This window comes from Ischnura elegans, chromosome 3, assembly GCF_921293095.1.
Source record: "Ischnura elegans chromosome 3, ioIscEleg1.1, whole genome shotgun sequence".
Lineage (NCBI taxonomy): Eukaryota > Metazoa > Arthropoda > Insecta > Odonata > Coenagrionidae > Ischnura > Ischnura elegans.
This window is the reverse complement of record NC_060248.1, coordinates 33,395,195-33,419,648: the sequence shown is the minus strand read 5'-3', so window position 1 is coordinate 33,419,648 and position 24,454 is coordinate 33,395,195. Positions and strand designations below refer to the sequence as shown.

Genomic DNA, 24,454 nt, shown 5'->3' with positions numbered 1-24,454 from the left:
AGTGGAGGTATCGATTACACCGGTCGCATTTACTCTGATGACGTCAAGAACTCATACGCAGTGATTCACCTCTTCTCAGGTCTCCTCCACCTTATACATTGGCCTCATGTGGTTTGTTGTTGTTTACACCCTTATAAGCAGTTCCCTTCCTCAATGAGAGGTTCCTACTGAATGATTCAATGATGCCAAAACTAACGATGTCACCGGCTCATAATAAGCAGGTGGCAACTTTCATATTACATATTTTTTATTTTAAATTTGTGAGAGAAAGACTGATTGAGGAAGGTTTGTCTTTCTTTCATTGCAACCATTCCTTCTACGGAATTGTTTCAGTCAATGGCAATTACTATTGTGTATGAATGACCCCCATCAGTGATGGGAAATTTTTAAATTACATAGGTAATATTATACCTAGGACAGCTTTAGTTCATTTTTAGGGATAAACTGCTTCTAGGAAATTAAGGTTTATCTCAATTTTTTTCTTGAATGCTCTAGATATTTACCGCAGTTATTAATTATATCAATGTGTATTCCTTTCAGCATTTGGGGAATATGTTTTCCATTGACTCCTATTATTTGATAACAGAGCTTTTTCTGCATTTTGGGTTGCACACAAGATTTCAAATTTACTTTACTTCTACTGAAAATTGCATTAGTTGAGGATATGATGGGATTAATATACTCTGTATTTTCATTCTTTTTCTTCATTAATCATTATGAAGTGGTATCGCCAGCCAAAAATCAGGACTTGTTGATGACAGCAATGTGTAACAGTATTGTTTCATTCCCGGAACTAGAAGTTACAGCTGGCAGTGGTATGAAAATGGCAGCCTTATTTTCTCAGCAGTTAAGCTAAATATGTAGACAGTTGAAAGGCTCAATGTACTCTAAAGTCCATATGTATTTCTAAAATAAATTCAGGGAGCCATTGATGTTCTCTTTTGATAACTTAAAGTAAAAAGTGGAAACTAGCTTAGAAAATATTTACTCCTCTGGTGATGAAGAGATGGCAAAGCCCATATTCTTTTTTTAAAATTTGATTTCATATGAATTAGTATCGGAGTATTGTCTGCATTGGCAAAAATTCATTAAGTGGAAAGAGTATTACTCAGCTTGCTAAAGATGTGGCAAAGGTGCCGATATAGTCTCTCCTCAGGAGAAACACTGGCTAATGCATTTGCTGCACCTGGTATATTCTTGCTAGGCATGCATATGAATTCTATTTGATTCATTATGTAGTTATTAAAATCCTAAGGATATTTAGTTGCACATAATTTTTAATGTCACATTCTATTTTATTATCTGTAAAGATTGATTTTTGTTAGAAGTTGAGCTCTTACAAATCTAGTCAAATGAAATAGCTTTAATGATTCAAATGTAAGTAAAATCAAATGACTTCAGGTGCTGCAAATATTGTGGTAAGCCTTTTAGTAAGTGCTGTTAAAAGTCATGTTACCTGAGAAAATCCTTGATTTGAAGCTTAGAAACTTTCTGAGTCAAAATGACTCATGCATGTCCTTCTAAGTATCTAGTTCCAAACTCCAGTCTTTATAGTGTCAATGTATTTTTTGCTACTGCATAATTGTGATGGGATTAACTGATAATACAATCAGTATGCTTCATTGGATTATAGAGCATACGTGAACCTTCTTGAGAACTGTCATCTATGTCTATGAATTGTTGTGTCTCAAGTTTTGTATTTTAATTCTAAAGTAGGTCAGGTTAGAGTATTGATGTAAGTACTGCATGTAATATTACAATTAAAATTTAGAATACCTATGTTAATTTTAATATATTTTCAGAGTGGCTTTGAGTTAGGGTTCTTCTTGAAGTATTAAACTTTCAGGTATCAAAGAAAATAACTGCAAATAAAGTTAGAAGTTCTTAAACATACTCTTGACCATGGTTAGGGTATATTGTGCATTATCAATGCTTTCTTTCTGTTATGTATAATCAAGGTGTAAAGTGCAAAAGAGATATGCATAGCAGAAAGCACAATGATATAATACATGTCATGTATATGATGTACGTCGATACAGAAAACGAAAATATTCATACAAGGATACTCTTGGGAATCGAAGATTACTGGGGTAGTTACATAAATTTGAAACCTCGGAAAAATCAGGCATTGAATAATAGACTTGTGTTCATGAGGCAGTTGTCAGTTTCACGCACTAAATCAAATGTTTCACTTCCCCAAATTTAGCATTCTAATAACGTGGATTTTTCTTTGTGCATTTGTATGTATTTGTAACTATCTGTAACGTAGTCATTTTTTAGATAATTTTAATTGTTTGCATATACATACTTATTTAAAATGTAACTGTATTTCAATGAGACTAAGTTACTATTGCCTTATGAAATGTGAAATGTTTTGGCTGTACAATTTGTGCAACATATTGGCTTACTATTTCACAACCACCCCTTCTGAAAAAGACATGGGTCAACTGTCATTGCTTACATTTGTCTATTTCAGCAAGGTTCCTCGTACCAAGTCTGTCATGTTTACCTCATTGTCCATGGTCAAAAGTTGGCAATGTAATGCCTGTACATTCAGGGTGTTTGTCGGTACATATCATTCAATATACATAATGTCAAATACTCTGTTATCTGTAATATCTTCAGTCTTTAGCAATAACACTGTTTAGGAAAATCCCACATTAACCTAGAAGTTTCACATGGTAATTTTTAATATTCTTGATTGCTAAATTGATCTGAAAGGTCATCTTAAGAGCACTTATTTAATTCTCCACACGAGTATGGCAATACTCTCTGTAAGCTTTGGATAAAATGCTTTTTTAAATATTCTGTCTGCAGCAAACTTTGAACCATGGTCCACCAGTTGTCATACACTTTTGGTATTTTGGGGAGCAAATATTTTTCTATGTTTTTAATTTTGAATCAGATTGCATGGAGGATTATTGATAAACGTAAGCTTTTTGGTATTTACATTTTTTATGATGTTCTTCAACCACTCACTCAAAAGCCAAGTAGTGAAATTTGCTCTTCCTCTAATGTATAGGTAATGGACTCATTTTATGTTGACTCGAAATTTGGCATCCCGGTGTTATGATCCTTCGCTGCACACTTCTGATACTCGAGCCTTTATATTAATATTGCACTTGATCATGTGTCGTGTTGTTGAGTATCACGATTCTGCTTATGTCTTTATATTTTCTTTAACAAATTTGAGAAGATTGTTAGCTCATAGAGCAGCTAGGGGCATAATTTTGAGCTGTTGAAAGTGAGGCCTGCAGGACTCTCCAGTTTGTTTGGATTTCTAAAGAGCCACCCCAAATTATTATGCCATAGGTTAAATGGGGGACTTCATTTTTAAACTTTACACTCAAATGGAGTAGACTTTGGGATCAGAATGACAGGGTGGAGTGCAATGGTAACTCTCCTACCAAAATTTTATTGTACAGTCACCTACGTCGCGTTTATGTTTTTGGAAAAAAAATTCCTAAATTATCAAGTTAAAATTTTGAAATTCCAAATGAAAAAGGTCAAATATTTCATCCATTAAATAATGTGATTGTTGTTCATTGTTTAGTCTATTTCAACGAATTTTAAAATTTTGTCACATTTAAAGGCCTCCGTGCAGTGGCAACTTTTTCAAAGCTACCATTACCCAAAGTTTTTGCCCAACCCAGCTCACTGTCAACTATTCAGTTGCTTGATGACTGTTGTTCGAAACTCATCTTTGGAGGTGTCTTGCTATTCAAATTTTGAAAAGGTTTCATAGTTTTTATAGTAATAGCGGTAGACGTTGAGAAGCTTATTTTGCTTATTGAGAAGCAAACAACTCAAGTAGCTTCCACAAGATCTATTGTAAACTGATCTGAGAAGCAACTGCTTAATCGCTAGTGCACTCGAGCGAACAACTCTTGGGTGAGTAAATTGTTTAGTTGTCAGTGTGCGAGTGCCCTAAAAGAAAGGAGTGACAGCTACTTACACACAGAATAATAGACTACTAAATGTATTTGTAATGGGAAGCTTATTTTTCACCTCAAAGCTTAAAAGTGTGTGTCTTTATTAATACTAATAATTTGTTTGAATTTAGTTATACCCGAAAAGTTGCATTCAACCTGCAAGCAATTGATTGCTTAAGTTGGTACTAGCCTGTGCTGATAAATAAATTAACTGGGACATGGATGATTATGTATTTCATATGTTACCTATGTTTGAAATTCATATTTTTATTTTTAAGGTTACTCAAGTGACCTTCCTCTTTTTTCCTATGTTCGATTATTTTTCTGGAAATTCCCAATTTTTTTCAAGGTTTTGTAAATTCCCATAATTTTTCTGATTCCAAAGTAGATACCCTGAGTTGACTACAGAGAATGACAATTGAAGTATCTTACTGGTGGTTTGTTAGCTCTCCAAGGTCAATATTCTAATTTGTATTTTAACTATAACATCATCTCAGTTTTCATTTCATTGATTTTCAGCTCTTACCTTGCCATTTTCCTTTCCATATTTACCAGAGTCTTCTTTCTGTTTATGCATATTTTTTCATCAGCAGTTCTTCACTTACTGCGTATGATTTTTTTTCTAGATGGACCGTCACTCCTGAAACCCTCTCAATGATTAATTGATAGCTTTCTCAATGTAAATCTAAAAATTGATTGGGGATAGTGCAACTCTCTTGTCTCACTTCTTTCCTTATTCTTACTTCTTCACAGCTGGGTCCAGATAATGCCCCTTGGTTTCTGCATGGAGTCTAAAGATTTCCCAGATCATTTGGAGGTTCCACTTTCTTTCAAAATTCTAATCCATGCTGTCAAAAACCTCCAGGTTCACGAATAGAGCAAGCACCAGTTTTTTCTTCTCCATTTGGACACGTAAACAGGGAAAGAGCCAATGTTACTTTGTATTCTAGCTTTTTCTGAATCCAAAATGATCGTCATCCAGGAAATTTTCTGATGTTTATTGTATTCTCCTTTACATTACTCTTGTTTCAACAGATTTATGAGCCTAAAATCTTCTCAGTTCTTCACTCTCTTCTTTTTCAGAGTAGACGTTACAGTCTTCCTCAAGCTTCGTGAAATCTCTTCTTTACAGCATTTTCATTGTCCAACTGTCTGAAATAATTACATCCATTTTTTTATCCTCTCACCAGTTGATTGACTTTCACTGTATATGTATGCATCCTCTCCTTCATCTTTGTAGTCCATCATAGCATGTAAACCTTTCTCCATTATCTGTAGGTACCCATTCTTTTTACTGCCGGCAGCTTTTCACATGCATTTCAGTACCCTTTACATGCATTATTTCAACTTTTAAATATCCTGTGTGTATTCTAAAGTAGCTTTCACTCCATGTCTTCATTGGGATACTTTATTCCACTGATTCTTAGTGTGTCAAGTTACCTTCATTTCACTTTCACGACAATTTTCTGTCTTATCTAGGTCAGAATCAATCTCTTTTGCCATGTTCTTACCTTAAGAAGTTATTCTATGTAACTAAAGGTACTCTCTTGGGTAGTATCTGCCTAGAGATATGAATAAGGGGTGAAGCCCTGCAAATCTCCTCCCAAAGTCGCGACTTTCACTTGGCTGGTAGTGGAATCAAATGTAAACTCTTGATCCTTAAGTTAACTGAGTGGCTGTGATAGACTACTCCCTCGCCTCCGGTCCACTGTCAACCACCGAGTATTATTGGATTCAGGTGACTTGGTAGCTGCTTGGTTCATTGCTGACAAGTTAGCTTTGAAATCAATGGTTGGTGAGGTTACTTGGTGGAATCTTGGCATGATAGATAAAAATAAATTATTATGAGAACTTTGAAATTTTATCCTATCTGAGGATTTATAAGAATGACCTGTAAATTGACCCTTCTGACCCTTCACCTATCTATTCAGTACCCATCCCCGTACTACCACCCTCATAGTCAGATATGTTACAGGGTTCCCACACAACCGTGAAAACCTTAAAAACGTGAATTTCGTCTACCGTGAAAAAACCTGGAAATAGCCGTGAAATTTGTCGTAAAACCTTAAAAACATCTCAAACTTGATTTTAGATCTACGATTGATAGGTCATAAGAAAAATTGGTCAGTCACTCGCAGATACTGTCCACGCATTTATCTGCACTTGTATATTCGAAGTGCAAATATTGGTCTGTGTCATGACGACACACAGACCTTAAGGCTGTGATCGGACGACCTTAAACCGAAGTGATCATTTACCCTGGCGAGGAATCAGACTCATCTTCACTTCTCTATCACCCTCCATTTTCTCACTCACAACCTTTAGCCAGCCCTAAATTTTGCTAATGATAGGCGACGTCATAAGAGCCCTTTCATTGCTGCGTTTTGCATTCCCGGCATTTATCGCGTTTGCTATTTTTAGTTAACGTGCGGTCAGTGATTTTTATGTGATCAATATTTCTTCCTAAAATGGCTTATTAACAGACCATGAATTTGACGCAATTTAGACCGTAAAAACCTGGAAAAAACCGTGAATTTTATAATTTAGTTAGAGTGGGAACCCTGTGTTATTATTGACCAACCAGTTGTTTGTCAGTTCAGTTATCTTTCTTGACGTCCCTCCATCTCCCCATTTCCATAGCTTTCTTAATCACCTACTCACCACTGTCCTTGAAATTCCTCCCTCTTCTCCCTCCCATTCAATGGTTGAGGGACCGTTCATAAATATATTTGTACGTCCTGTCTGTATATCTATTTCACCTCTTGAAAATTACATGAGAAGGTTGAATCCCGTCGAGTCTTATAATAAGTCTGTGTGGAATACAACAAAATTTAATTTTTATCTATCAAATTAGCTTTGCTGAAATCTGCTACTAGTATGCTATATAGCCTATAGGCATGTTATGAGGAGCTTAGAAAAGTGAGGGACAGTTTCTCGGATGGGCAGATGAGTGTAACGGTACTTGATGATTCGTCGTTGAGTGTAGTCTCACTCGGCTGCAGGTTTCTGATTACTCTGTCTGAGTGAGCCTCTGCCCATTTCCCCATCAAAAATGTGGATTTGGAAATGACTCACTAGCACATTCGGGTAAGTACCGAAACTGTTTTGCACAACTCTAATAATAATAATATTTCGCCACTTCAAGCAAATTTGCAGAAGACAGCCTCAGTCATGTGAATTCCAAATATTCACAGTAAAGGGTATTTGACAACCAACAAGCACTATAAGCATTTTGTTGGGTTGCCCCAAGTCTTTATCGAGGATATTTTATGAAGCAAGGAATAATTATGGTGACATTTTCACCAAATTCAATCCTTACTGGAGGAATGCAGTTACCGTCTTCATATATGCCCTGGCTATTATTCATTGAAGCTGTTATGAAATGGGTTAGTTCATTAAAGTGAATATTATTTATTATATTTTAAGTTACTCTTGAAATGTGTGTCATTTATTTGACGAAAAATATTTTGTTGGTTCCATGGAGACAGGTAAATTAACTCTTCTTATCCAAATTGAACTATGTACTTTCATTTGTAGCTTAGTTCCAAACAGCTTCACTTTACCCTTTTGCATAAAATATTATTAATTATGATCATGTATGAACTGTCTTCTGTGTTCTCATGATTTTTTAATGAAATAATTAACTTAGTGTGTATATAAGTACCTAATTTCAAGTATTAGGTTAAATTTATTTTCAGGGGTAGGAGCTAAATGTTGTTTGCAGTTATTAGTTGATATTTACTTAGGACATCAATTCATTGATAACTGTGGGAGAAGGTTATTTCCCCTTTACATTCGTCTTTGTAAGGTGCATATTGCATGCAGAGTGTTCACTAGCCAATTTTTATCCTCAATAGCTTCTGCTTGCTTAATGTTTACAAATAATATGCATGTATCTTTGTGGTTAGTATAAAGGCATTTTACACGGGGCACGTACTAGCACAATCTGACGTATGTACGAAGGTGCAGTCAAAATTGCATCATGTAAAGCAGTCAATTGCTAGAACACATGCGAGAATGCATGGACGTGAGATGGCGAAGTAGCCCCGGTTCTAATTTCATTCATGCACTCTCACAATTCCACGCCATTTAAGAAATTAATGCAGTTCTAACCTGTACAATTCCGTGACCCGTGTAAAACGGCCTTTAGATTAAAGATGGGTCAATGAGTATCTTGTCCAAAATGGGCTTTCCCTTCATCTTGTAAGTAACAATGTGTAATACTGTAAATAACAAATTGGTTTTAATCGTGGGTTCTAAAGCTTGCTTATTTCATTTCTACCTTCTACTAATGGTTAACCATATTACTTTTGCATGCAACTACTTTCCTTGTCCTTCAATTACAGAGCCCTGACGGTGCTCCCACTCCCAAGTTGATGATGTTTCAGAGGAGCAGGGATGAACTGTCACCTCTGCCTAAACCATCATCGCATTTCTCAACCCAGTCATCCTCAAGCTCTGAAGAAATGGTCACACAAATGTCCCAACGGAAACTTAGGTTCTCAGACTCAGTGTCGTCTGAGAAGAGCAGTGGTAACCATGAGAGCTCAGACCAGATTGGCACCAATGATGAACAATCACCGTGTGGTCTGCAGTGTATAGATCCAATGCATTCAAGCGTTACTAGTCATCATAAGAATTCAGATGGAACACCATCTGAAATTAGAATTTCTAGTGGTGGAATCAGACCATCATTATTGAGTAACTCTGGGAGAAAATCTGTTCCCAAAACAGTGCAGTCTCAAGATCATTCTAACGCTATTTCCTGCACACCCACTGGAGATAATGTCCTAAGCCCAATGCACCAGTGTGCAGAGAGATACAATTGGTTACCTGGATCAAATCTAAGTCCGTTAAGTTATCAGAATGCCTTAGACAAGAAGTTAAAATACCCATCTTCAGAACTGAGATCCCTTGTGACCAGTACACCAGCCAATCACTTTCCCAGACGTTCCACGAGATTAAGGACTAGAAGCAGCATGGAAACCAGTTTGCTTTGCCACCAGAATAGCCTTCTCTTGACTCCAGCTACCAGTGAAGAAAACAGCTCCATGTCTCCTCTCACTAAGTCGACTCAGAAAATGTCCAAAGCTATGCAGGTAAAGGTGTCTCTGTTTTTCTTTTATCTTTGCTTTATTGCTTATTAATCCCTCCTGTGCATTATTTAACTTGAATCAGACATGGCTTTTGAAGTGGATGGGATTATCACTAATTTTTGTCATGTGCACTCATTGTGGCTGGGAAATGGCATCACAAAATACTGGGCAACTAAATGTGAAAGTGGGCCTCGTGACTAATATGACGTATTAATGTGACTAACCATGTTTGCATGCAATGTAACTGTGAATAACTTTCCTAAATGTAACTGTGAATAACATCCCTAATCAAACAGATTTTGTGAAATTGTCAACAACAAATTGGAGTGACAAATTTGTGTTTATAACAGTATTTCATACTCAGGAGTTGTTATTGAATAATCTATTTTATTTGAGGCCCAAATTCTATTGATTAGGGTATAACAAAAATCTGATGCATCTGATTCTAGAGCCAAATAACCACCTTCCATAAAGGAAGAATATGTTAGGCTCTTATCACTCTATGTCATATACTGTATGAAGTTAATCAAGTAGTTTGAGTATTAGTCTTCAACTTAATTTAGAACGGTCAAATATTGTCGAAAACTACATCAAAATTTAATGATAAATTTAACTGAGATGGTCCATGATCAACTCTTGATGAGAGGTTAATCATAATTTATTGAGTGTCACCCTAGTGCATACTGGGAGGACCATTTGAGCCCAGAACGATCAACAGATGCAGCTATCCTTTCTTGGAAAATTGCTAAAATCTTGATAATTGTTGTTGACATTTGTAGGAATTGAATCCATCGGAAGATTGAAAGTTTTTGACCCTCATTCACATTAATGAGCTCAAGAAAAACTTGTTAATGGAAAGACCTTGATATGACTATCTTGCGATTAGCAAATTATGGCTTAACTTGTAATTTAAATCCAATTTTTTCTTTTCTTTAGGAATCTATGATGACACCAAGGAGTAGGAAGCCAGTTCTTGCATTGTCTGGTTCCAACATATCACATTTCCCTTCCATGGTCCATTGCATGCAGAAGCGAAATGAGGAAAAGAGTATTAATTACAATGTTACATGCATTGATGGGAATCCCAAGGATGGCACCCCTGTAGGAAAAAAGAGCATCTGTGTATCATCTGAGCTTGTTCCCAAAGAAGAAAAAGTCAAAGCAGAACCCCATTCTGCCTCTGACAATGAACCTGAAATAATGTCGAAGGAGTTGCTTAATACTGATTCAGGGTCACTGACAAGTACATTTGTGAACTACCTCCAGAGTCGAAGTATTCTTACAGCCAGCCCCATCGATTTGTCAATCAAAGATGAAGATAGTGATGAGGCAATAGATTTTCATTCCTTAAACAGTGGAAATCTTTCAGAGTCCCTCTTGTATTGCTTAGATGGTAATGTGCCATCACCAAATGAGAGTTCTTCCAGTTCTGATAAAGGAAAAGTTAGTATTTCTCCCTCAAGTGGAAAGTATCACTTACGACCACGGAAAAGGGCTAGTGCTGAAGCTGTGAAAGACGGCTCTGATGAAGATCAATCTTCACGAAAAAAACTTTTTTCCGATCCTCAGCAAGTGTGTCACCAAATTGAATATACCCCCGAGAGACCAAAGAATCAGCATGTATTTGAAACTTCACTTTGAATTTTATCTCAAGTATAATGAATTGTTACCAATGAGGAACTTGCTCTTTATTTCAGTATAATCCTTGTACAAATCTGTCTTTCTAAACGATGAAGATTTTGTAAATCTTGTTTTTACAGTTTAACTAGTATATCTTTTATACTTTCATATAGAAATACTTGTACAAGAATAAAAAAAAATCTTATTTGTTAATCTGTTTTATTTCTTTAAACATAATACTGGGCTTTGAGAGTTGATAAGGCGATATTTAAGTCAAACAATATAAAAATACAATATAACAAAAAAATAACTTCATTATTGCCCTAGAAGAAATCATCATGACTTAAGTCTCTCTCTTTAAGGGCTTTAGCTCTTAACGTATCTTTCTCCTTCTTGGCTTCCAGTTCTTTACGCTGAGCATCTAGGATTTCATCAACGGACACTTTCTTAAAAGGAAGATTACTTTCCATTTCCTTGTCCTGAAACGAAGGGAAATTAATTTGTGCTAAGAAAGATGAAATCGTGCACGACATCACACGAACCTTATTCTTACCACAACTCCATACAAAACGACGTTTTCTCCCCGAACCACAATAACTCCTCGGTTGATGTCACCATACTCCTTTCCCACATGTATCCTTTCGTTAGTTCTATGCAATACGAGATTCGCGAACTGGTCAACTGTCCTCAAAATCCCAATTAGTACTCTTCCATCTCTCAGCAAAACCATGAGCTTCTCTGAAGTTAAGATTGGATGTAATAATTTGGTAATAGCAGAAATAAAGGCAGTGGAATTGAAACTTACTGTCAACATCTCCGATGAGAGATGCAGCTTCGATGAACGAATCCATACGGTTTGATCCAATCAATGCAGTAGTCAACAGCAAGTAATGCAATTTTACCACAACCTCAAAAGTGTCGCGTCTTCTAACTAACTTCGGCTAATTATTCCTCTTTCCATGATAAAACTATGCAACAGAAAGAGTGTTAATTCACAAGCTTAGACACATATATAGAAGTGAATATTACCACGGCAAATATTTTCATCGCGCAATTCACACTGCATACATTTTTTTAACCAATGGGCGCCACTGGCACAACAAAAGACATTCGAATATCTCGAATCTTCAACAGTTACCGTGGGTGCTTTAAAATCTTGCTGGCGCTGGGTTGGCAAGTATTGCCGTTGGTTTTGTCGGGATTTTGCTGTCGTCAAGTATTTCTTCAAGATATTTCCGCCGCCCCATGCGAATGTTTGTGAATATAATGATCGTTATGTACGCCTAGCAACAATGATATCACGCGCCGTAGAATCATAACATAAGGAATTACTGCGGCGAACCCAATGTGAGTACTGGCAGTTATCATGAACTTGCTCATCGCTTAATTATATTTCCTGTATTACACCAGGTAAAGTGAGTACCATGTGTGATTTTTCATGAAGTGATTATTCTTAATTTTATCCGACTCAATCATCGTTTTATGTCGTGGAAAGTGTTTAGTTTTTCAAATGAAGCACATCCGTAATAAGTTTGATATTTTCATGGTTTCGAATACTGTGTGGCTCATATTTATTCTCATTTTTGTTTTCAGGATTTTAACTGCTTCCTTTAGAATAATTTTAGTTGGATAAATTAGTATTCTTCTGAGAAAGCTCTGTCATAGTCAACGTTTGCACTTCGAGTTTCGTTGCTCATTGGGTACCTTACGAAAGGTATTGACCCTTCGTATCTTCAAGGATTCAGTTAAATCTTTAGTGGAAGCAGATCATCCGATGTTACCGGGAATGAATCACTATGTTAACTCGGCCGCAAATTCGCCTGTTTCCGATCTTGCTCTTAATCTCTCTGGGGCTTACCTCGGAAATACGCCAAGGAGGCGTTTTCCATCGGCCAACATTGATTCCAACACGCCGGTGTCGGTGAAGACCAGGCAGCATAGATCCTTTGGTAAGTTTCTTCAACCTTTACTTTTTTGTTAGAACTGAACAGCATTTTATGTAGAAGTAGTGTGAGAGCTTGTGTGTTGAGGCTCATGTTCTTTGTGGAGATTACACCCTTGCAGTAATTATTGAGGCACTGATATTTTTCTTACGATGTGCTTCTGGATTCCATGGTTGTCACTTGCAGAAGATGATTTTTTTTTATTCCTATGCGATTGTATACATTTTGGTTAAACACTTACAATTATTAATGAAAACTATTATTTATGCTAACTAAGAAAACTATATTAATTGTGATCATAACGTGCATGTCTTTCACGTGCAAAATAGTCACATCATAGCAAGGCATCTTCCGGTATCGGTTTCTCTCCTGATAACACACTTGTTCCTGCTTTGTAATTTTTACTTCATCATTGGCATCTAAGTATTAGATATCTCTGCTTCAGGTTATTTTACGAGTGTGCACATTTTTCCTTTGTTGCTAATGTGCATGTAATTCGTTTATATGTAGATAATGCGAAGTAAGAGTTTTAATTTACGTGGGAGAACCTAATCATCTGGATGCAAGGATTTTTGCGGCAAATTTTCTAAAAAGACATTTTATACAAGTATTATTCTTAGGAATTGACTTCTAACTTCAAAATGGCTAAACTTGGTGATGAATCTACTTCTTTGATTATGAAATACTGTCCTTTTTTATTCTCACTGCAATGTACCCAATTTTATTTGTAAATTTTTTAGTGGTTATAGTATGTTTTATTCCCATATTATTAATGGAGTAATATCTAAACGGAAACTTAATGTTTTGGAATGATAATGTCCTTAATGTTCCTATCGTGTAACTTAGTTTGAATGACAGCATTACTGTGATTAGTTTAAATGTTGTGGTGGCATTTTCGATACCTCTACTGCGCAAACGCTTAACAATTGCCCACCGAATTAAATCCGCTCATCTAGGGCTACTAGATGAGCGGATTTGATTCGGTTTGCGATTGTTGAGCATTTGTGCAGTGGAGGTATCGTCTTTTGAGAAGTTTTTTTGGTAATCAGATATTTGTTATCATTGTTGGGAATTTTGATTGTTGTATTTAGTGGCTTGTTCCTGTAGTTTATCCTTGAGCACTGTTAGCTCACATACAGGTAGTCCTAGCTTTTAACAGAGCTCTGTGAAGGATGCTCAACCTATATAGCAAGCAGAGCTTTCATGGTTCAATCCAAATCACAGCCTTCCTGGGCTTGAATACACATTGAGCTCTGGCAAGCATTTTGATGTTTTTGTTGGGCTCTGTAATGGAGGGGAGTTTATTCGACAAGGAATAACTTTCATCAAATATTACATTGTGGTCGTTACTAAAGATACTGAGGTGTACTGAGGGCCTGCAGTATGGATGAATGGTAATGGTTATTACAGGTTATGGTCACTCAGTTCTTCATGATGCCTCTCATATCATTACCGTACATTGTTATATTAATTTTTTGATAGCTAAAATTACTCTTTTGAAATAAGCTTAAAACTCATTTGATAGACACCTCCTTGTGGGAGATGATTTAATTTTCTGTTTTTTTTTTATGCCTTGGTTGCAAAGTCATTATAATCCTGAAACTATCTAAATTTACATAAAAACTAAATTTTTCATTTAAGGCCATCATTTAAGCACCTTCTTTTTGTATTCCTTTATTTGAAGAGCTGTGTGATAGAATTGGGAAAATTATTAGATAACACTAATTATCTTTCTGGTTTATTTTTTATGAAATGAAAAATGGCAGAAAAGTACAGAGAAAATTTTTGCAACACAAATAGAATAATTCTTAAGTTTGGGAAAGCATTACTTAACAAACAAGAGGAAAAAAGAGGTAATTGACCCTTTTGCTGCGGCGTGCTCTCTGGAAACCTACCCGTCACATGCGGCAAAAGTGCATGGAAGGAAGGATGGAAAAGTACATTCACAGCAGCCTGCCGTGCGAACGTACCAGATATTTTCACAGCAGTAATAGGGTTCAGAATTAGGGGAAATAGGTTGAGTAGCAGCGTCATAGTATTTTAAACTATTGATGATGAACAGTATAGCCTGTTTAGCATATGAAAACTTTTCCTGACTTTCTCATATTAAGTACCCCAATTTTTGGCTTTGGTATGACTTACAATTAGATGTGAGGTGGTATTAGATTATTAGCTCCAATATCAATGAAATTAGTTCCTTTCTCTGGATCTCTCACCTCAAGGAGTTTTAATTTGGGTACATTGGCTTCTCCTAGGGCTTGAACCTGGTGCCCTTTTGTTAGTAGCCAAATTTTTTACCCACTCGGACACTGCTCAAGTGTTATGACTAAAATGTTGTGTATTTCAAATTTAGAATACTGTTTCTGGTAATTCTTTACTTTTCCAAACTGGGGAATCAATCTAATTTGATTCGTAAAAACCTCTGTACTTTTTATACTCCTTTTTATTTTCAATACAAAAGCATTTCATTGTCTTGTTTCATCCTGAGGAATTTAAATTATAGAAAATATTGTGCTAAAATGCAATGTGATTTTTTTTTCATTCGATATGTTGCTATTTTTACTGAGTGAAACCAGAAATTGGCAGTTGCCCCAATAGTTCAATTGTAGAAAAAAATGTTTATCTTTGTTAAGCCCTTGCTCTTTTTCCTCTTTATTTACACTAGCAACTTGATATGTGTATCTTATTAATTATTATAATCATTATTTTTATTTGCATGAACACACTATTCTTTTAATTATTAATTCACTGGCATAAATAAATGTAGGGTGACATAGTAGTTGTGGATAAAAGTGCTTAGCTTTTGACCAGTTTTATAATTCAAATTTAGTTTGCTGTTTGGGGAGTGCATGATGGCCCGTAAAATGATCTGTCTCTCCTGCTTGTTAGTTGAAATGAGCATATTATTGGCATAGTCTGGTGTGAGCTCTAACCATGCATATCGAACTTAGGTCTAGGTGTTGGCCGTGAATAAGCATGAAGTGCATTAATGATAGCAAAAGTCTTACTTTTTCTAGATATAAAATGAACTTCTTGTGATTGAAACATTATTGTCTGATGGATTTTATTCATAAACTTACGGTATGAATTAATGGATTGTGTAACTTGTCCAGAGGCATGAAATTGTTAAGTTTCACATTTTTATCTTGAAGGCTATAGTGAATGAGTAATTAAGGGGTAACACTGTAATGATCACATCTGCTTACCAACCTTAGCGATTTTGTCATCTTTTCTTATATTAGTGTGGTTGTGTACAAAAATTAGGGTGAGGATCAAAGAGGCACAGTTTATGCCACTTCTTTCTAGTTTTTCCATCTTCTTTGCCATCCTTAATTGAGAATGCTGTTCGCAATTAAGGCCGTTTTACATGGTACACGGAATTGCGCAGTCTGACATACGTGTGAAGGCGCAATCAAAATTGCGTCGTGTAAAGCGGTGAATTGCTAGAACTCATGCGAGAATGTGTGGATGCGAGACGGCAAAATAGCCCCTGTTCTAATTTCGTTCAGGCATTCGCGCAATTCCATGCCATTTTAGACATTAATGCAGCTCTAACCTGCGCAATTCCATGTACCGTGTAAAACGGCCTTTACACCTAGCTGTAGATTGGAATTAGAGCCAGGGTTAGTACTCTGTCGGAGGATATCCATTTCGAACTGTATGTCTTCTTCCCCAATGGACACTTTCCATGTCAATTTTTTTCTACTGTTATGAAAATAATGTTCCCTCCCAATATGGATGAATTCATTTACATTTAAGAGTTTTAAATGCATGACCCTTTCTTTAGCAATAATGTGATAAATTTGGTATTCTATCTTCATAAGCCAGTTCATAGGACAATGCCAATGAATTGTGTGCATTCTAGAAACAAAACTCCTCCATTTTTCCCATTATTTTTTATTTTGCCTGGTAGATGTTGATTATGTTATTCCAAATTGCTGTAAAATCCTTTGCTTTCTGGTTTTTCTGATAAAAATATTTACCAAATCCTCAACCAATGAAACCTAAATATACATAATGTGCAAGAGTTCTTCCTTTTGGCCAGTTCCATAGTTGAGTGGCCTGAGAGTATCCCATGAGAAACTACCTTAACTTATTCTCCTACAGCGAAACACAACTTCCTTGCTTGATTGTCTTGGGTGTAAGGATAACATTGGCGGTCACTTGCTTACGATTTTCGTTGCCATTTTAGAATATTTTTTCTGGGTGATCTTTGAATGAATATGAATATCCCCACCAATTCGCCGCCGTATTTTGACGAGGGCGTTGTGCCTTCCGTAACGGACAGCAGAAGGGTATCAGCTACATGCTCCACTACAATACCAAGTGTCCAGTAAGGCTTTGAAATCCACTGCTGCACTCGGACACTATGTTGGTCATCTGCCCCACCGGTCCTTTCCTGTACTCCTCACACCCATCTAGCCTCACCTATTATTCGACTGGAGAGAACCTAATCGTTTGCAAATTTTGTGTGTGCGCCAATGAATTATCTTCTCTTTGACTTTGTTTGACGAGCAACGCCGTGAAGTATTCGACTGCCGTCGCTCCATGCGGAAAGAGTTCGCATCGCGCCAATTGATTCCACAAGGTCATGGGAGTGGGCGCGGGCACACCCTTGGAATATTTATTCGGTATTTTGCGTGTCAAGCGTGAATTCGAAAAAGTAACGGCACTTCCTTTGTCAATGGAAAATTTAACATTTTTTACAAAATTGTCGCAACACGAAGTCCAATTTCTATAATCCCCGTTGCTCGTTTTGAAGCTTTGTGCTAACGGTGTTTCCGAGTAAAAGGGGATTTTAAATCTCAACTGAGCATCAAATGTGGTCTGTGAGATCTTCGGTGGCATTATATTCTGCATGCAACAGGTAGATTAGTCGCCACTCACGCCCAGGGATGCAAAGTTATTTGATCCATGCATGCAGTACTTTGGAATACGTCCGTCTATGAGTAGCGACTAAGGAAGGCCATTGGCATTTTTACGCTAAAAATTATGCCCGTGTGAGTTAGTAGGCGGGATTTAAGAATGCTATTAGGTGTTTTAAGAAGGCTATTGGTAAAGCTGCGGCATACGAATTACAACGATACTAGTGATGACGAAATTGCTATCGATGTTCTTAAGCAATAGGGTTCTAGCTATGAATTCTCCGTGGAGACAGAATAACTTATTAATAAATGAGCTACTTGTTTTAGTGTTATTCTGATGACGATGAAAAAAATATATTCAAAAATCCAATTAATGGAACTGACGTTTTTAAAATAATTACGCCGCGCCTGAGATCTGGCAAAAATATGCAAAATATGAACGTTATGATAGTGCTTTACTCTTTGGTTAGAATCCCAGTAATTTGTCTTCCAAGCCGCAAACTCGTCCGAGAAAAAAATAATTTTGTGTTTATTTGATATCCATTAAAATGGAGCGCAATAGCCGAGGTGCTGTCCAAGTTGACCATGTGCGCAATTTCTTATCTTTTCTCATGGGGAGTGCATTGCCATTCATTCGGATGTATTGGGTTCAGTGTGTGGTTCAGGTTTAGGAGAACTTCATCTAGGTAATTCAAGGTCATCCCTGGGATTTTCCCCGTGGCCAGAAAAATTTCCGGGGTTGGTTTTTACCCGGATTTTCCGAGAGTCCCATACCAACCCGTCGCCTCCGTCGATCTTACCACATAACGTATCCAACCCAGTCCATTCTACTCCCTCCCCCGTCCCCTGAAAACCCTGGAAAGCCTCCGCGGACCTCTTTATTTTCCAAGACGCAATGTCATCCGGAGTACAAGAACCTGAAAAATATCTAGAGTTTTCATTCTCTCCCATGCGTGCAATTGGGGATGAGAGGGCGTGCATCCTCTATGATAGCGGGTTGATACAAATGTTTCAAAACCATTATAGTAAATGTGAAGCCAAGGAACTTATTTCAGTCGCAGCTGAAGTAGTGGCGTAGCCAGGAATTTCGTTCGGCGGGGGGGTCCAAAACCCGGGGGGAAAATTTTTGAAAAATAGGGTACAAGTAATGGATTTTAAACTAATTTTAACAATTTTCACAATCGATAAAACTTCATTTGTTAGAAAAATACTTTGTAAATTCAAGATTTTTCAATAATTCGTTTTCTTTTATTAAGGAAAATAATTGTGCCTTTATATTTCGGGGGGATCCGGACCCCCCCCCCCCTGTCTACGCCACTGAGCTGAAGTTTTCGTCACTTCGGCCGTCCAGGTTTATACGGAGTATATTATTCACTTGCTGCGACGGGTTATTATTGGACAGAATTCATGCTCGTATCCAGTTTTTCTCCGACTCCTCTCTTGTATTCTATTTTTATGTATTTAGGTCACAGAAAAAACAATGATCCAATTGTTTAAATTCCTAGGCTTGGCCCCTTCCCCTGATCCGTTCTCTCCCGCAGTCAGTTCCGCAAACGTCTTACCTCCCGCCGAACATGTCTTGCCGGATGTCCTCCCACCGAAGCGCCACCATCCAGACAACGCGTGTGGTGATCTCGCGAATAATTTAAGTGAAATGTTATATCTCCCCTCAAATACCAACGTCGGACCTCCTTTGAGTGTTACCGGAGGTAAATCCAATATTAGAGTTTCTTTTTCCTTGGAAACTAATGCAAAAAAAGATTGTCGAGGTTTACGCAACAGACTCCGTACTCGATTTAATTTATCGTTTTTTTGCAACTCTCCTAAAAAGAATTCAATTCTACCTTTAACATTAATAGTAATACAACATTCAGCTCTACGCCCCGTTTTCTGAAGGGGATCATCCAACCCTATCAGGGCTCGAACCCTCGACCGTCGGGTTGGTAGACAAAAACCACCCCGCCGCAGTGTAGGCAGGCAGATGAATTTTGGGAAGAAGTTATTACGATGTAACATGGTTTTCATTCGCGTGTCCGCGCTATATTATGTGGCTGAGTGAGAATATTAGGGTAGCATGGTAGCGTAGTGTAGTTAGTAATCTATTCCGCTATCGCCGATCAAAGGGTGTATAACGTGCAGCTTTAGAATACTCCCACACAGACGCAATCCTCGCGGGTGACGGAACTTCGATATAGGTGGTGGTACCGCGAGTGCGTGGAATTCATTCACAAATGGTTTAGTCTATGATGGGCTGTACCCTCACCCATTCGAACAACTTTTTGGCTTTACCATTGAGTGAGTGAGGGGCTTGGGCATTGGCTGTAGGAATTGCTTTTTGAGAAACTTAATTAAGGCTATATACACTAAGGATGAAATCCACTATGAAAAAATACTTGACTGCGTACAAATTCACTTGTTTCATGCAGTAGTTTGTTTTAATTAAGGCTAATTAAAATTAGTGGGCTTGTTAAGTTTTTCGTATCAATGAGATAAAACCGTCGTGCAATGGAAATTGGAAGATTATACTTGGCGTGTAAGGTGGGTGTGCATAAAAGAATATGAATTTTTTAACCCTTGATAGAGGTAAAGCATTTGGGTAAGTTAGAATGGGGATACACAGAACACACAAGTGTGAAGAGAGCCTGGACTGCCTCCATTGTGAAGACTGAAATTCAATCTGAGAATTAATGTGTGAATGATGAGTAAAATTGTTTTGTTTTTTCACTGTAGATCTACCTTAACCGTTGGATGACTTGTAAAAATACTGCGAGCGTGCCATGGGATACCATCGCCTTGTGTAGTGCATTAAGGGCCAGCAGCCATAAATCTATTGACCCTGATCCTCTTCGGGCGCTCTAGAAACTTAGGCACGAAGGTCTCTTTTTGAAAATGAATATCTCGTCCCAAATTTGCGTTTGTGGGTCTTGCCGTAGGGCAGGAGACGTAAAAGACGTTGGCTCAGGGTGAGCATCGAGAAACTCGTCTCTCTCTCTCTCTCTCCCGACCCCTTCGCCTCCGTTCCATGACCCTCGTTTCGCCGCGTCCCTTACCTACTTGCCATGCAAGGGTCTGCCTTTCTCCTCAATCCACCTCCCCACGTTAGTGCCACCGAACTATGGTCCATGCCTCGAATCCTGCCCTCTTTTCCTCCTCATTCTAAATGCAACCATCTCTTCCCCCTCTCTGTACCCTCAGGGTTGCCATGCCACCCCTTTTCTGCGAGCCTATCTGATTTTTAACACCCAAAGCCAGGGATTCATGAAGGTTTTTATAAATTTTATATAGTGTCTCGGCTTTAATATCATGTGTGGACCTAATGTAATAAGCTTGGTGATCTTGAGTGACGTCGATTGATGATTGCGTCGTAATCTGTGACTGGTTTTGAGTCAGTAAGCTTATGTTTATTATATTTCGTGCAGGAGTTGCGATGCTCTAAGTCATTGCGTCGGAATGGTAGTAATTTAGACATTTTGTATGCAAATAATTATTCAATCAAATTTAGTTTTTATTTCACATCATAATTTTGATTTTTCTGAAGTAAGTCTCTGTTTTTTTTTCGAAATCGAGGGATCCCCATGTTTCCCTTATTTATAATGCAGTAAAAGTTTTATGAAAAGTGAAATTTCTAAACTGTAAGAAACTTTGCCGAAAAACAATTTTTGGACTCAATAATGACATCTTCCTTTGTATCAAAAGTGCATGCTTCGTTTAAACTAAATTGGAATAATCAGTGAAACAGCATCATCTATAACTTCAACTTGATAAATTATCGGTTGAAAAAAATCTTACCTCCCTTATTACTTAGTGAATATAATCTATTCAAAGTGAGCCAATTAATGTGACTGCGTAAAGAATCGAATCCGTATACATAGTTATCCCTTGCCTTTGCAAAAAATACTTTTTAATTGGTTACTCAACTTCCAGCCAGGTCCATTTTCTGTAAATAGCATCGCCTATTCATGTTTGGGATTTCAATTTTCCGTTTTTCAGCTTGTTCAAATGATCATTTTAAAGCATATGCTTGTCCAACAAGGCTGTAGTGGTACGAAAATGTAGAAGTAGGTCTTAAGCCTCAATTCTGCGGATATGAAGAGAGAACACTATTGGTGATTCGAACCAGAATCCCCTGTGCTGAGTTGCTACTGCTTCGACTTCAAACGCAACGGAAAGAGTTCAGTTTTTTCTCATCTTTGAAAACCTCACATTCGTATTTTACGTCATCTTGTGACTATGTCCCTTTCATTATATGCACCAGCCCTTCGACCTTTTAGTTTTTTTTTGTGAAGATTTTTGGTATTTTCTGTCGCTTTCCTTCTCTATATGCTTTATCCCTGAACCATTCCGACTTTCCAGACACCGAGGGGTGATTTTTCTATGGCGGTGACTGATTGAAGGGGCAGAATCGTAGTAGAAGCAAAAGTAGTTGTAAGATAGGGAAGCCCTCCCCCTTCAGTGAAGAGGGTTTGGCTTTTTCTATCACCCCTACATCCGAGAGGCCCCTTCCATGCGTGAAACCTACTCTTGGGAGATGCCCCCCTCCCGTACCCTATCGATGCGGCACAATGGCTTGTAACTACTACGCACACTCTAGCGTTACGCCGGTACTTGTCCGACTACCTTTTGCAAGGTAAATGAATCTAGCTTGCGTAATCGGACCGTTTATATTAGAAATATGTCTGAAATGAACATAAATATCGATACAAAACTCTTTGTCCTATGAGAGGGTAAACAAGAAATCAAAGGAGCAGCCGCAGTCTCATAGCTAGTGTTCTCATCTGGGGTTTGTGAAATTTTTTCACTGACAGCTATTCTCTCCTTTTGACTCGAATACTAGGATGATGACGTCGATACTTAAATGAATTACTCCCTTGTTGATCTGAGTCTGGAACTAAGTTTCTGTGGTATTCATCGTAATCATTTCAGTCCTCATGTAATCATTTTATTATTCGATATTCATCAGGGTAATTATGTATTTATTGCAGTGCTCAAGTAACCAAAAGCTGAGGACAACATTGAAACGCCTATTCCATTAATATTGTGCGAAATCAAAAAAAATAAGCATATGAAGTACTTAAAAATAGATTTTGTTATCATCCTAATTATTCTTTTTGGTATTACAATTAATTTAAATAAATAAATTTTCCAAGCAATTTAAACAACATTAAAAATCTCTATCGTCAAGCAATGAGACCCATCACATGTACTGAGATTGCATTTATTGTAGAATTTCAGTCTTCATTGCTGTACCTACTGAGATTGCATTTATTGTGGAATTTCAGTCAACTTAAGTCTCGCATGCCCAAAGACCAAAAAAATGCGTTCGTTTGGAGTTGTTCTGTGAAGTAATCATGGTGAGCGCATACGTGTCCCTCCAACTTGAACATTCTTGAACGACGTGTTAATCACTTCATTTCAGTATGTCCGGCACTACTTCCCTCTCCTCCATAATTCCTCTCGCTCGTAAATGTCTGCCATTAGCTCCTCTAGCCTCCCGTAGGAATAGTTATGAGCTTTTTTTTCATTTCATTTATTATTTATTTTCATTTACACTGCTAAAAATTGTAATTACCGAACCTCTGAAATGCTCCTTCCTCATTTTCAATTAACATCCACACCCGAAACTTTCGTAACAACTTCCTAGGTCATCGACCTAAATTTCTTACTTCTCCCTCCAAGAGATAACTTTTTTCAGACTCCATACCTTGTGTAACACCATTTCGTATGCCTTCCCTTCCCTGGATCGATCTACGCCCTTCTTAACAGTCCGGTTACAGCCTCGAAAAGCCCTGTGCTCCTTTGTCTCAGAGTTTTATTCTCGTTTACAGTTTATGTTTGTCAACGATGCAGATTTTAAGTTTCCCGGTCAGTATAAAGGCCAAATCGACTGTTTTTCAGTGGTCGAATAAATAAAATCCCATCGTAGATTCGTAGTGGATACGGGACAGGGGAATCGTAGTGTGAGCTGCGGCAGTAGTAATACGATAGAGAAGCCCTTCCCCCTCTCGAGGGAAGAGGGTAAACCTTTTCCTATGTCCCCTGCATCTGAGAGCCCCTTCCCTCCCCACATGAACCAACCCCGGAAAGTAACTTCCCCGTCCCCCGTGACTGTGGCATAAGCTGCAAATGCCCCTCCCCGCGATGGGTCGTTATCCGTCGAAGGCACAGGGCGTGGAATACCGGCGTAGCACGTGCTATAAGCTCCCCCCTCCACCTCCCTCCCCGCCACCTGCTCCCACTTCTCTCCTCACTCCCTCCTATCCACTTCCCTTTCCACGCCAGACGTCTGCACGCCAACCCCAAACCCCCTGGAAAAAGCAGCCTTCCGCCTCCACGGGCTCACGAGTAGTGCACATTCATTGCTTTGTTCTTCAACCGCTCTTATCTATCTCTCGCTTTGCTCGATTTCGCGATGGCGACTTCTTGTGATGCCATGAAGGATAGGGGTAGTTCAAGGTGGGCTTGACCTCGGAGCAGCAACTGAAGTAGCCCAATTCCCTGGACGTATGTTCGTAGTGATTGCGTTCGTTTCTGTTCTGTTTTAATTCCGATCGGGTTTGGGTTGACTATAAATGAAATGCGGCTAAAATTCGCGCGAACTGCCTTAAATGGAACATGAATCGCCGTGCTATTGTTTTTAGGGGTTAGTTTGATCTCTCTACGTACAGCACCATATTTCTTCCGGGCTAACTTTTTTACGATAAATCACCCCCCCCCCCCCCACTTCCTCCAATTTCTTCCGTTTTTATTAATGTTGATTTTTCCAACTTGGTAAACATTTCCGCCTGCACTTTTCTTCAACGTTCACATGTTTGATTAACTCCAATGTAATGGTAAATAGTTGCATGTGCAAGATGTGTAGACGAGTCATTAAAAATATGTTCGATTTTTTTCCTTGGTAATCCCCTCCCCCCTCCAAAAGTTGCCTAGTGGTATTAAAATGGGATTGGTTAAGTTTCAGGGCGGAATCGATAATGTAGAATGCTTTGGCATGTTATAAA

The 24,454-nt window shown here is 38.0% G+C and overlaps 3 protein-coding genes across 5 annotated transcripts in view; 2 read left to right on the top strand and 1 right to left on the bottom strand.

Moving 5' to 3' along the window:
- Positions 1 to 10,747, top strand: part of LOC124155638 — a 29,003-nt gene extending 18,256 nt beyond the window's left edge. For all 3 annotated transcript variants that reach the window (XM_046529641.1, XM_046529640.1, XM_046529639.1), the window contains 2 exons: positions 8,279 to 9,031; positions 9,965 to 10,747. In XM_046529641.1, the coding sequence (XP_046385597.1) occupies positions 8,279 to 9,031; positions 9,965 to 10,669 (1,458 nt within the window). In that variant the 3' untranslated portion in view covers positions 10,670 to 10,747. The remainder of the gene's footprint in view (positions 1 to 8,278; positions 9,032 to 9,964) is intronic.
- Positions 10,748 to 10,850: 103 nt separating this feature from the next.
- On the bottom strand, positions 10,851 to 11,723 carry LOC124155643 (U6 snRNA-associated Sm-like protein LSm1). Its single transcript, XM_046529646.1, has 3 exons — positions 11,454 to 11,723; positions 11,202 to 11,386; positions 10,851 to 11,127 (listed from the first exon to the last, which is right to left on the bottom strand). Exons 1-3 carry the CDS (start codon positions 11,497 to 11,499, stop codon positions 10,972 to 10,974), a joined length of 387 nt encoding a protein of 128 aa, XP_046385602.1. The 5' UTR covers positions 11,500 to 11,723; the 3' UTR covers positions 10,851 to 10,971.
- Positions 11,724 to 11,824: 101 nt separating this feature from the next.
- The window catches only part of LOC124155639 (M-phase inducer phosphatase-like), a 142,850-nt gene continuing 130,220 nt past the window's right edge, over positions 11,825 to 24,454 (top strand). Inside the window, exons 1-2 of the mRNA XM_046529642.1 lie at positions 11,825 to 11,995; positions 12,242 to 12,597. Coding sequence (XP_046385598.1) covers positions 12,423 to 12,597 — 175 coding nt within the window. The 5' untranslated portion in view covers positions 11,825 to 11,995; positions 12,242 to 12,422. The remainder of the gene's footprint in view (positions 11,996 to 12,241; positions 12,598 to 24,454) is intronic.